We start from the raw sequence: 14,000 nt of genomic DNA on the forward strand, positions 1-14,000 counted from the left end.
AAAAAACTAGCTGGGCAATGTGGCGGGGGCCCGTAGTTCCCGCTACCCGCGGGGCTGGGGCAGGGGAATGGCATAAACCCGGGAGGCGGAGCTTGCAGTGAGCTGAGATCCGGCCACTGCACTCCAGCCTGGGCGACAGAGCAACACTCCGTCTCAAAAAAAAATAAAATACAAAAATAAAAATACAAAAAATGAGCCGGGCCTGGTGGCGCACTCCTGTAGTCCCAGCTACACGGGAGGCTGAGGCAGGAGAATCGCTTGAACCCAGGAGACGGAGGTTGCAGTGAGCACAGATCACGCCACTGTACTCCAACCTGGCAACAGAGCAAGACTCCATCTCAAAAAATAAACAAATAAGTAAAAAAATAAATAATAAAAATAAATTTAAAATACTACAAATAAACTGGCAACATATATGGTTGCAATCACAGCTTCCTGAGCTCAATGGGGTGGGGCAGCCAGCCCGGGTTGCTGCTTTGACTTCAGTGCAACTTCCTAGCATTTCTGCAATCCCGGGGCAGTGGTGGGGGCGGGAGGGGCAGTGGAGTTTGGTCAGTTCAGGTGGGAACTGCAAAGCTCAGAGCTGAGTGCCTGCTCGCCTGTGGAAGTGCCCAGACACACCCAGCCACAGTGCACCCATCCAGCCTGCTGTGTCTGCAGGCACGTCCCGGACAGTGGGCACAGTGTGCCCAAGTGCATCTAGCCATAGACACTCTCCAAGCTGCAGCCAGTTCCTAGAACCTTAATAGACCAGCAGCAGTAAAGACATTTTACCTTCAATATTGAGCAGTAATTTTAAAATTATAGGCCTGAAACGGTGATAGTAAGTATGTCATAAAAGCACCATTCCAAAAAAAAAGTGTTTTATTGCAATGAAAATGTTAGCAGCAGGTCGCCCCTTGGTTTACATAACCCTTTCTGCAGGAACTTCCAGTGCTGAGTGCAGTTTCCATTTTCAACTGAAAAGCTCCCTCAGCCTTGCTGAAGCACTCAGAAGTACCCTGAAGCAATAATCATTTGTGTATTGATTTGGGGGAGAATCAATCCAATCCTGTCTGTCCACCTCACTAAATTATTAATGAAGTCAAGTACATCAGAAACCCCAAGACGGGTTAACAGGTAAGGTTTATTCTTTAACTCTTTTGGCGCCTGATATGGTTTGGATATTTGTCCCTGCCAAACCTCATGTTGAAATGTGGCCCTCCAGTGTTGGAGGTGGGGCCTCGTGGGAGTTGTTTGGGTCTTGGGGGTGGATTCCTCATGAATGCCTTCGTGCCCTCCACACAGTAATGAATGAGTGAGAGCTGATTGCTTAAAAGAGCCTGGCACTTCCTCTCACTTCCGTCCTCTCTTGCCACGTGGCACTGCTCCCCCTTTGCCTTCCGCCTTGATTGGAATTTTTTTTTTTTTTTTTAGACCAAGTCTCACTCTGTCGCTCAGGCTGGAGGGCAGTGGCACAATCTCGGCTCACTGCAACCTCCGCCTCCCAGGTTCAAGCAATTCTCCTTCTTCAGCCTCCTACGTAGCTGAAATTACAGGCACCTGCCACCACGCCCCGCTAATTTTTGTAATTTTTAGTAGAGATGAGATTTCACTATGTTGGCCAGGCTGGTCTCGAACTCTGGCCTCAAGTGATCTGCTTGCCTCAGCCTCCCAAAGTGTGGGGATTACAGGCATGAGCCACCATGTCTGGCCCTAATTGGAAGCCTCCTGAGGCACTCGCCAGAAGCAGATGCTAGTGCCAAGCCTCTTGTACAGTCTGCAGAACTGTGAGCCAAATAAACCTCTTTTATTTGTAAATTACCCAGCCACAGGCATTCCTTTATAGCAACACAAAACAGGTTACTACAGAGTCACAAGAATAAAGGTGGGCCGGGTGCGGTGGCTCAAGCCTGTAATCCCAGCGCTTTGGGAGGCCGAGACAGGCGGATCACGAGGTCAGGAGATCGAGACCATCCTGGCTAACACTGTGAAACCCCGTCTCTACTAAAATACAAAAAATTAGCCGGGCGAGGTGGCGGGCGCCTGTGGTCCCAGCTACTCAGGAGGCTGAGGCGGGAGAATGGCGAGAACCCGGGAGGCGGAGGTTGCAGTGAGCTGAGATCCGGCCACTGCACTCCAGCCTGGGCGACAGAGCAAGACTCCGTCTCAAACAAAAAAAAGAATAAAGGTGACATCCTGAGACAGTCTGAGTCTCGAGACCTAAGTACAGAATGTGGGAATGCAAGGCTGGAGGGGTGGATGAAGAAAGCCATGGACAAGCCCTTCTGTCCTAAGGAGTGACCCCTCCTTAATCATAGCAGGTGAGAGGAGCAGACCAAGCTCACTTTCAGCCAAGCTCAAAGCAGCTGGTGTCTGGTAGCAAGACCACCAGCCCTGGTGGGGGGGGGGGAGAGAGAGAGAGAGAGAGAGAGAGAGAGAGAGAGAGACACACACACACACACACACCCTGGGATTCCCTGGGGGATGCAATAGGAAGGAGGCAGTGCTACCCACCTGCTGGGACTCTGTGGGCCCCTCCACCACCACAGACAGCCCATCTTTATTATGAGCCTAATCGCTGTATTTAAATCCATTCATTTTTATATTATTTAAGAACAGTGTTATGTTGGCCCAAACCAAATGAAACATCATTACAAAGGGGGAAAGGGCTGGGCACGATGGCTCACACCTGTAGTCCCAGCACTTTGGAGGGCCAAGGCAGGAGGATCAATTCAGCTCGGGAGTTTGAGACCAGCCTGGGCAACTTCGTGAGACCCCCCCCCCATCTCTATAAAAATAAAAAATAATAATAAATAAATAAAAATAACCACGCACAGTGGTGCATGCCTGTAGTCCCAGCTACTCAGGAGGCTGAGGTAGGAGGATAGCTTGAGCCCAGGAGTTCAAGACTGTAGTAAGCCATGACTGCACCACTGCAGTCCAGCCTGAGAGACAGAGTAAGACCCTGTCTCTAAAAGGGGGGAGGGAGAGGATTATTATGACACGTGAACTAAATCTTTTTAAAAGAAAATAAACTAGGCTGGGCGCATTAGCTCACACCTGTAATCCCAGCACTTTGGCAGGTCCAGGTGGGCGGGTCACTTGAGGTCAGGAGTTTGAGATCAACCTGGCCAACATGGTGAAACCCCGTCTCTAATAAAAATACAAAAATTAGCCTGGCATGGTGGTGCGCACCTGTAATCCCAGCTATTCAGGAGGCCGAGGCCCAAGAGTAGCCTGAATCTGGAAGGCAGAGGTTGCAGTGAGTCGAGGGATCATGCCACTGCACTCCAGCCTGAGTGACAGAGCAAGACACCGTCACACACACACACACACACACACACACACACACACACACACACACATTCAATTTCCCACAAAGGAAGTGTGGCAAAGCTTATGGAATTCACTGGTGTTGCCATGTTCCCCACCAATCTGAAGCAGCTTTTTTCTTTTTTTTTTTAGACGGACTCTCTGTCACCCAGGCTGGAGTGCAATGATGCGATCTTAGCTCACTGCAACCTCTGCCTCCCGGGATCAAGCGATTCTCCTGCCGCAGCCTACCAAGTAGCTGGGATTACAGGCATGCGCCACCACGCCCTGCTAATTTTTGGATTTTTAGTAGAGACAGGTTTCACCATGTTGGTGAGGCTGGTCTCGAACTCCTGACCTCGTGATCCGCCCGGCTCGGCCTCCCAAAGTGCCAGGTATACTGGTGTGAGCCACCGCACCCGGCCTGGAATGGCCTTTTGAAAACGCAGTTACAGCATCAGCTGAGAGGCGATACCTTGCAGAGTTGGAGCAACGTTGTTCAGAAGGCCGCATAAACTCCGAATCAGTGTCCGATAGATGGCGCTGCTGCTTCTAGCCAGGACTCCAAGGTCCAGGAATCAAGGAATGGAAAAGGAATGGCACCGTTCACCATTACCCTTAGTGAGCCACTAGAGAAATTTTGTTTCTTGTTCCTCCCAGCTCATGCTCTGTTGCCCTAGAGCACTTAGCTCCAAAGGAAGGAATTATTCCGCCAGGAGTCACAGCACTGATTCCACCGAACTGGAAGTTGAGGCTGACTCCTGGCCACTCTGAGGTCCCCATGTCTCTGAATCAATGAGCAAAGAAGGGAGGGACTGGGCTGGCTGGGGTGATGGAGCCTGCCTGCCAGGGGGAAATTGGAACACCACTCACACTGGAGGTGAGTAAAAGTGTTTGGAACTCCGGAGATCCCTTAGGGGGATCTTGGTGTATGTGTTCCAAATTTCTCTCCCAGTCTATGGCTTTTTTTTTTTTTTTTTTTTTTTTTTTTTTTTGAGACAGAGTCTTGCTCTGTTGCCCAGGCTAGAGTGCAGTGGCACAATCCTAGCTCACTGCAACCTCTGCCACCTGGGTTCAAGTGATTCTCCTGCCTCAGCCTCCCGAGTAGCTGGGATTACAGACATCCACCACCATGCCTGGATAATTTTTCTATTTTGAGTCGAGACAGGGTTTCACCATGTTGGCCAGGCTGGTCTCTAACTCCTGACCTCAAGTGCTCTGCCTGCCTCTGCCTCCCAGAGTGCTGGGATGACAGGCGTGAGCCACCACACCTGGCCCTATGGTTTACATTTTTACTTTCTCTTCAAAAAAATTTAGGCTGGGTGTGGTGGCTTACACCTGTAACCCCATCACTCTGGGAAGTCAAGGCAGGTGGATCAGTTGAGCTCAGGAGTTCGAGAGCAGCCTGGCCAACACCGTGAAACCCCGTCTCTACTAAAAATACAAAAAAATTAGCCGGGTGTGGTGGCGGGCACCTGTAATCCCAGCTACTTGGGTGGCTGGGGCAGGAGAATCACTTGAACCCGGGAGGCAGAGGTTGCAGATTGGATCATTGCACTCCAGCCTAGGTGACAGAGTGAGGCTTCATCTCAAAAACAAGCTTTGGGATTCGCTGAAAGAGGGAAATCAGAGGTGCGCATTCCAGCATCAGAGGAATCTTATCAGCCTGGCTGTCTCCAGGGCTTGATTCTCTTAGGTATGGATTTACTGAACATCAGCTGCTGGGCAGCCATCCCAGATGTCCACCCCAACGCCTGCAGTCACCCTTAGCTGTGTGCCTGTGGGACTGAGCCAGAGAAGCTCTACTGAGGAATTCAAGGGCAGACAGGCTCCTGGAGCATCAGCTGCCCTCCAAACCATCCTTAAAGCAAGGCTCCCAACCTGCTTATACAATTCAATCCCGGATACACACACGTGCCCCAGGTAATCTGCCACACACAGCACAGTAAGCCCAGCCAGCGGCCAGCTTGGCATAATTTTATTTTTTTAAATAACTGATCACAACCTTTTCTTTTTTGTTTGTTTGTTTTGTTTTGTTTTGTTTTTTGAGACGGCGTCTCGCTGTGTCGCCCGGGCTGGAGTGCAGTGGCCGGATCTCAGCTCACTGCAAGCTCCGCCTCCCGGGTTTACGCCATTCTCCTGCCTCAGCCTCCGGAGTAGCTGGGACTACAGACGCCTGCCACCTCGCCCGGCTAGTTTTTTGTATTTTTTAATAGAGACGAGGTTTCACCGTGTTAGCCGGGATGGTCTCGGCCTCCCAAAGTGCTGGGATTACAGGCTTGAGCCACCAGCGCCCTGCCCACAACCGCTTCTTAGGAGCCACTCTAAATTTAAAAGAAGGCGATACATTCTCTCAGAGGCACAGATCGGTGAAGAACAAAACAACGCTGAAAGTCAGTCCACACTAATTCCAACACCACCCTTCTCTCCCCGCCTGCCTGAATTTGGCTATCCTAGGCATTCTTTTCAGGGGCGGCTGTGGGACAGGGAGAGGCCACTTCTGGTGGAAACCAAAAGCATGCTCCCATTCAGCCCCCAGAACGTGTAGTAAATTCTCTTACACCTCATAGACATCCCATGTTTGCTAAAGTTCAATTAAATTTTAATGAGTTTTTTGTATTAAAGTATAATCTATTTGACTGTAGGAAATAAAATGTGGTGCTAAATGATGTTTCTGTTTCCACACTAGTCAACCTTTTAAATTAAATGATAGAATCTGGTAAATACAGTCTGTACAAATACATTCACCATTACATTCTGATTTATAAAAATCACCCATCACTGGCCAGGCACGGTGGCTGACGACTGCAATCCCAATGCTCCGGGAGGCCCAAGCGGGAGGATCACTTGAGTTCAGGAGTTTAAGACCAGCCTGAGTAACATGGCAGGACCCTGTCTCTACAAAAAAATTAGAAACTTACCCTGGCATGGTGGCTCATGCCTGTAGTCTCAGCTACTCGGAAGGCTAAGGCAGGAGGATGGCTTGAGCCCTGGAGTTAGAGGCTACAGTGAGCCATGATCGAATCACTGCACTCCAGACTGGATGACAGAGTGAGTGAAACCCTGTCTTTAAAAAAGCAAAACATCGGCCTGTCACTGTGGCTCACACCTGTAATCCCAGCACTTTGGGAGGCTGAGGCAGGCAGATCACTTGAGGTCAGGATGGTTTGAGACCAGCGTGGCCAATATGGAGAAACCCTGTTTCTACTAAAAATACAAAAATTAGCCAGGCGGTAGTGGCACATGCCCATAGTCCAAGCTACTTGGGAGGCTGAGGCGGGAGAATTGCTTGAACCCAGGAGGCAGAGGTTGCAGTAAGCTGAGATTGTACTACTGCACTCCAGCCTGGGCAATAGAGCAAAACTCCATTTCAAAAAAAAACGAAAAATCACCATCATTGAACAGAGGTGGGTGAGGGAAATGGATGAGTGGTTCTGCCTCCTGCAGCTGAGAACTCAGTATACTGGAGACCACACTCTCAGCCTTCTCTGGCAGCGAGGAGGCACTACTCCTCCAGAGAGGCTGTAGGAGGGTTTTTCCCCAAGGTTGAGGCCACCTCTCAGTCATTAAAGCTGAAACCCTCTCCTGAAAGCAGCTGATGGGGTGTGCATATCTCTACCCTCCTAGCCCAGATGAAACCTCTCTTCCCCTCTGTGGAACCCTTCAGGCCACAGTTGCATGGGAGGTAGAAACAGAGGGAAATGGGACAGCCCACCGCTCAGCAAATGCAGGCCCTACCCTGCTGGAAGAGCATAGGCCATGGGCAAGAAATAGTTAAATCCACATGGAGCTGATGGGGACAGGCTGAGATGACGAACCAGACTGCTGTCAACATGACTTTTATTATTTTAAGTTGTTTTTTAGAGAGATGAAGTCTGCTATGTTGACCAGGCTGGTCTTGAACTCTTTTTATTCTTATTTTATTTTATTTTATTTTATCTTATTTTATTTTATTTTGGGTTAGAGTCTTGCTCTTTCACCCTGCCTGGAGTGCAGTGGTGCAATCTCAGTTCACTGTAACCTCCACCTCCCAGGTTCAGGCAATTCTTGTGGCTCAGCCTCCCAAGTAGCCGGGACTACAGGTACGCACCACCACGCCCTGCTACTTTTGTATTTCTAGTAGAGACAGAGTTTTGCCATGTTGGCCAGGCTGGTCTTGAACTCCTGAGCTCAAGTGATCCACCCTCCTTGGCCTACCAAAGTGCTGGGATTACTGGCATTAGCCACCACACCCGGCCTTTAATATTTTTGTTTAGATTAGATTGACTTTTGTGCTGTGAAATGCATAGATCTTAAGCATACAATTTAATGAGTTTTGATAAACACACACCCAAACTCCTACAAAATAAAGAGCATTTCCATCAACCCCCAAAGATCTTTTTGTACCCCTTTTGAAGAAATCAATCTCTACCACCAACGCAACCATTGCTCTGCTGTCACTATAGATTAATTTGCATTTCCTAGAGTTTTGTGTAAGTGAAATTATAAATGATGTACTGTTTCACTCCACACGACGTGAGATTTCACCCATGTCTGTGTAAGTGTCAGCATCCCATCCCTTTCTCTTGCTGTGCAGTGATCCACTGCCTGGATAACCCATAGTTTATTCATCTCCTGTGACACCTGAGCTGTTCCTAGTTTTTTGCTATTGTATTGAGAGCATCTGTGACGTTTTCTTACGGACGTTGTTTTCATTTCTTTCGGATAAATACTGAAGGCTGGGATTGTTCATAACCCAGCTTTTCAGATTCTGATAGAATGTGGTAATTTTCACTGCTTTGCTATACCCCTTGGGCCCTTCCTCTGCTGAAAATTATTTTGTCACTTACATGTGTTGTAGACATCTTTTTCTTGTTTGTAAGTTGTCTTTTTTTTCCCCTTTAAGATCAAAGTTATCATTCACTATCTCAATTTGCACAATTCAGAATCTGTCAAAAAATCAAACAAGCAATCAGCAGTAATAAAACACTCAAGACAGGCAAGAGGGCTGCTTTGAAGAGCCACATTTAAACATCAAAGCCATTCCTATTTAGCAGGAGTATGCGATTTAAAAAAATTGGAATTATCCCATTCACAGTATCTAGAAATAACCCCAGCAAGAAATATATAGGACCCAGGCTGGGCACAGTGGCTCTTGCATGTAATCCCAGCACTTTGGGAGGCCAAGGCGGGAAGATCTCTTGATGCCAGGAGTCAGAGACCAGCCTGCGCAACGTGGTGAAACCCCGTCTCTACTAAAAATACAAAAATTAGCCAGGCGTGGTAGCACACGCCTGTAATCCCAGCTACCTGGGATAACAATATCTCCCCAAATGATCTATTTCCATCAAATGCAATTTCTATCAAAATCCCAGCTGGGTTGTTTGCAGAAATTTACAGGCTGATTCTAAGATTCATATGGAAATTCAACAGACCCAGAATAGCCAGAACAATCTTGAAAAGAACAACTTTGAAGGACTCATACTTCCCAATTTGAAGATTTAGTACACAGCTATAGTTATCAACACAGGCATAAAGCTAGACATGTAGATTAAGGGACTAGAATTGGAAATCCACAAATAAACCCTCATATTTATGGTCAACTGATTTTCCACAAGGGTGCCAAGACCTTTGGGAACAGAATGGTCTTTTCAACAAATGGTGTTTGGAAGAATGAAAGTGCACATGCAAAAGAATGTAGTTGGACCCCTCCTTCACATCATATACAAAATTGACTCAAAGTAGATCCAAAACTTAAATGTAACAGCAAAAGCTATAAGAAAACATTAGTATAAATCTCTGTGACCTTGAACTTGGCAATGGAATCTTGAATATGACATCAAAAGCATAAGCAAAAAGGAAAAGTAGATACATTAGACTTGATCGATATTAAAACGTTTGCACTTCAAATGACAGTATCAAGAAAGCAAAGAAGACTGGGCGCAGTGGTTCACACCTGTAATCCCAGCACTTTGGGAGGCCAAGGCGGGCGAATCAAGAGGTCAAGAGATCGAGACCATCCTAGCCAACATGGTGAAACCCCCGTCTCTACTAAAATACAAAATTAGTTGGGTGTGGTGGCGCGCGCCTGTAGTCCCAGCTACTCTGGAGGCTGAGGCAGGAGAATCGCTTGAACCCGGGAGGCAGAGGTTGCAGTGAGCCGAGATCACACCACTGCACTCCATCCTGGCAACAGAGCGAGATTCCGTCTCAAAAAAAAAAAAGAAAAGAAAAGAAAAGAAAAAAGAAAAAAAAAAAAAAAAAAACAGCGGTGGCTCACACCCGTAATCCCCACACTTTGGGAGACCGAAGTGGGCAGGGCGGATCACCTGAGGTCAGGAATTTGAGACCAGCCTGGCCAACATGATGAAACCTCGTCTGTACTAAAAATGCAAAAATTAGCAGAGCGTGGTGTTGTGCGCCTGTAATCCCAGCTGAGGCTGAGGCAGGAGAATCGCTTGAACCCGAGAGGCGGGAGGTTGCAGTGAGGCAAGATCATGCCATTGCACTCCAGCCTGGGCAACAGAGACTCCATCTCAGTAAGTAAGTAAGTAAGTAAGTAAGTAAGTAAGTAAGTAAGTAAATAAATAAATAAATAGCAAAGAGAAAACGAAAGGGAGAAAAGATTTCAAATCCTGTATCCAATGAGGGACTTTTTTATTTTTATTTTTTCTTCGAGATGGAGTCTCTCTCTGTCGCTCAGGCTGGCGTAACTATGAGCCAGAAATAAACCAGCTCCACAATGACGCAAGCCGAGTTTCCAATAAATTCATCCCTGATTGGATCCAAGTGAATGCTCCTATCAGCACTGCAAAGCGTCAAAGTCTCCTTACAAGCTTTCCTGGGCAATGTCAATCAAAAACAAACAAGATACAAAGGCGGAAGAATTGACTGGAAAACAAGATAAATAAACAAACAAAACCAATAAACCCAGATCCATAGAAGAGGCAGAAAGAGGAACTGCTTCCCGGGCAGGTGAATTTGACTGTTTGGAACACAGCCTCATGCCATGCCTGCAATTTCTGCACTGGGACTGTCCTGTCGGGTTTGACATGTGACTCCCTGGAGAATGTTTGTAAAAACTCCAATGCCTCACGCCACCCTACCCCACCACCCCCAAAGCCTCGAATGCACTTGCTCGGGAATTGGTTCCCACATGCAAATATGGGTAGAACCCCAGCGCTGAGCAACCAACCCCAGCCCAGGTAGCTGGCTTCAGCCCACACCCGGCCGTCTGCAGCGAGGACAGAGTCCCCTGCGATCTTTCCCTGGTCTGGGGTTTCCACGCAGTCATCGGACTGACGGTCACGCTGACCGGACTCAGTCCCGCACCCCTCCCCATGGGGTCCCCTTGGCCTTGTCGGCCCAGGTCTTGCATTTGTGAAACGACTGCAACCACTGCGCGGCTGCAGGGAGACGGGCAATCTTCAGTCCTTTGAGAGGCTCAGCTAAGCCGGGCGACCGTCGGGGATGGGCACCCGCATGGGCTCCCCCAAGTGGCAGCTTGGAGCCAGGAAGATTAGTGCGAGGAACTCATGCCACAGAAGGCGGCGCGGGAGAGCGCGTCCACCGCCCGCCTTGAGGAAGCAGCCTCGGGGCGAACACCGGCTGCTGGCTGGACTCTCAAGGCTGTTTCCCCGCCCGGCCGCCTCCCACGGCCAGCCAGCACCATGACAACCGCTATCGCTTAGGTCCCCGCGCCGCCCACGCCCCTCAGCGCCTGAGACCAGAGTAGGTGGAGTCCAAAGCCCGACTGCACTCGTTGGGGGACCCGGCTACATCGGCCTCCCCCTCACATCCACATGGTATCGGGCAGCCGGGTGAGGGCACAGAGCACAAAAGCGCAAGAGCAAAAGTTGGAAGAGCTTGGACGCTCGGTTGAGGCACCGCTGGGATTCGAACCCAGGATCTCCTGTTTACTAGACAGGCGCTTTAACCAACTAAGCCACGGCGCCGCCCGTGCAAACACCTCCAGAAATGACTCCTCATTACTATTTACCATATGAGCCGTGCGCATGCGCACAGACTCGGCCTGTTGTGGCGCACGCGTCGTGTGGTCCCCGATTCACACCGGCATCTGAGACAGACCGGAAGCTCGGGCTGCAAGGAGCGGGCAGCCTGGAAAGGCGAAGCTTACGGGTCACAATGTCTTTTCCAACGTGGAGCCAGGACGCTCCGCCTTTGGGGAACGCTGGCGCAGGGCTTGGGCCTCGGCAGTGCTGCCGAGCCCCTACCCACCCCTACCCACTCCGGAGAACCCCCGGCCCCGCCAGCGCGGCCGGGCTGCTGGCTCCCCTGGCATCAGGTCCGGGCGCACACCCGCCTCGGTCCGACGGTGACCCGGGTGAGCTTCGGACCGTTCCGCCCGGGGACCTCAGCCTGAGAAGGCCGAGGCCCTGCCAGCTCCCGGAGCCATAACTTCAGTTGAGTCGCTTCTTCCGCGGATCCTGAGCTGGGCAAAAGTTGAGGAGTCAGGAAGGCTCAGAGGAGGGATCGTGGGCTTCGGGGTTCCCAGGCTGCTGGCGTGGGGCACCAACACCTTATATGGAGGGGTTTCTGCTGCCAGAGCAGGCAAGGCCTTCCCCTCCCTGGTTTCTCACTTGCGCCTTCTGGGTGTCCTCACGCAACTACACCAGCCACTGGTTTCCGCACTTTCCAGAGGGCCTGTGGCAACTACGAAATCGAACACTGCCAACCCATCCACCCAGCATCCCTGCAGCATGCACAGAAAGGTTCACCTAGCATGGTGTGCAATAGGAACCTAAGCTCCTATCTCAGCCTATTTATGGACGGATGCACACTGTGCAAAATGTCGTGGCAGCAGGAAGAGGGCTGCACATAGACATGGGCGTTCTGGAAATTGAGACGTCTAGAGGAGAATGCATGTGACATCCTGTGATGGCAATGCCACCGCCACCCCCTTGCCTAATCAAACGGTCCTCTGCGCCGGGCAGGTGGCCATCTGGGAGCATTAGCCAGGGAGGCACCCATTGTGTCTTGCCATCACGCCCACAGAGGCGGCCCCACATCTTGTCATACTCATTTGACAAACTCTCCAGAACTGCTGGTGCCAGCCCCCACGGGTCATCTTACAGGCAACTCCAGACTCCACAATGTGAGTCTAATATGTGTTCCAAGTATCAAACAGGATGAGCGCCAAGGCATAAAGCTTAGAAATAGCAAGACTGCTTTTCAAATGCACATGCATACTTGTTTTCCAAAGGAATTAGATTTATTCTGCATGAAAACGGAAAGTTTCAAGCTGAAAGCTGAGGAGGTGGCACTGTGGTGAGAGCCCAGCCAGGGCTTGTGTCCTGCCCCAGTCTGACAGGCCTACTGAGCCTGAGAGGGGCCCAAGAGAAAGTCCCTGCAGAGCGCCAAAACCTACATGCTAGGAAGCCTGTGCTGGAGTCACTCAAAGGGGGCTGCAGCTGTCAATCATCCTCGCTTCCTCCGGGCAGCGGTGGCGAGTTCTCCCTTCCCGATGATGATGATGATGAAGTTTCTGCTGGCAAGCCCCTTGTATCTATCCGGCAGAACACGCATTGGGTGAACATTTCAGAAGAGGTGTCACTCTTGAAGATGGAGAAAGGCCTGTCACATCTTTCGCACTGACATGGGATATTTTAAAAGAGCAGAAAGGAGGTGCTGGTCAGAGGGGATCCAGGCATGCCGTTAGAATTCTCCCGCCTGATCCTGCTACTTTGAGCTGGGGCAAGGCAAGGGCTCCCCTCTCTGGAATCTCTTTTTTGTTTGTGTTTTTTTGTTTTTTGTTTTTTGTTTTTTTATGAGACAGAGTCTCACTCTGTTGCCCAGGCTGGAGTGCAGTGGTGCCATCTTGGCTCACTGCAACCTCCGCCTCTCAGGTTCAAGCGTTTTTCCTGCCTCAGCCACCTGAGTAGCTGGGATTACAGTCATGCACCACCACATCCAGCTAATTTTTGTATTTTTAGTAGAGATGGGGTTTCTCCATGTTGGCCAGGATGGTCTCAAACTCCTGGCCTCAAGTGATCCACCCACCTCAGCTGCCCAAAGTGCTGGGATTACAGGCGTGAGCCACCGGGCGCAGCGCCTCTCTGGCATCTCTAACCCCACAAAGGCGGAAGTTGCAGAGAGAGAATGAGCACAGGCTTCTTCCCCACCAATGGCTAAGCAGGTCCTGCCAGCTCATGTCTCCTGCCATGGGGGTCCTGAGGACGTGCGTGGCAAGCCCCTTGACAATCGGGAGGATGGGGTTGGGTGTCCAGCCCCATCCATTGTTCTGTGTAGAGTAAAATTGTGGGACTGAGAGGATTACTCCCTGACATCCTGAGAACACCCAACTTTTACAGAACCATGAGACTAAAGTAGGCAAGATTTCTGAACAAAGCAGGGGTGTGAAGTAGATTGACGCAGGTGCTAGGTGCCCTCCTGCGTCCGTGAGCCTGTTTCTGGCCAAAGCTCACAGAGAACACTGGAAGCAAATGGCACAACTCACCCACCACGTCTGCTTCCCACTAACAAGCAAGAATCCCATGGGATGGGGTCTCCCAGGCTATGGGCAGAGGCCCCTCAGGGGTTCCCGCCATGCATGGTCCCCTGGAGAAGAGCCTGCAAGGTGGCGCACCCCTGCCCTGGCTTTCCCAGTCCCTAGGCTTTGCTGTCTTGCCCGCTCCAGGACACTGAGGCCTGCTGGAGAGAGGGGTAAACCCCACCGGGGGCAGGCCTCGGGGCAGCCTGGCCTCTGA

At 50.3% G+C, this 14,000-nt stretch overlaps 1 protein-coding gene and 1 non-coding gene across 2 annotated transcripts in view; both read right to left on the bottom strand.

Moving 5' to 3' along the window:
• Positions 1-11,154: 11,154 nt before the first annotated feature.
• Positions 11,155-11,228, bottom strand: TRNAT-AGU (transfer RNA threonine (anticodon AGU)). The gene has a single exon. It is a non-coding gene; the product is annotated as a tRNA-Thr (tRNA).
• A 1,263-nt stretch (positions 11,229-12,491) lies between these two features.
• The window catches only part of WDR88 (WD repeat domain 88), a 47,235-nt gene continuing 45,726 nt past the window's right edge, over positions 12,492-14,000 (bottom strand). Inside the window, 1 exon segment of the mRNA XM_017855052.1 lies at positions 12,492-12,884. Within this exon segment, the coding sequence (XP_017710541.1) occupies positions 12,708-12,884 (177 nt within the window). The 3' untranslated portion in view covers positions 12,492-12,707.

This window comes from Rhinopithecus bieti, unplaced genomic scaffold (genome assembly GCF_001698545.2).
Source record: "Rhinopithecus bieti isolate Rb0 unplaced genomic scaffold, ASM169854v2 scaffold_39998, whole genome shotgun sequence".
Lineage (NCBI taxonomy): Eukaryota > Metazoa > Chordata > Mammalia > Primates > Cercopithecidae > Rhinopithecus > Rhinopithecus bieti.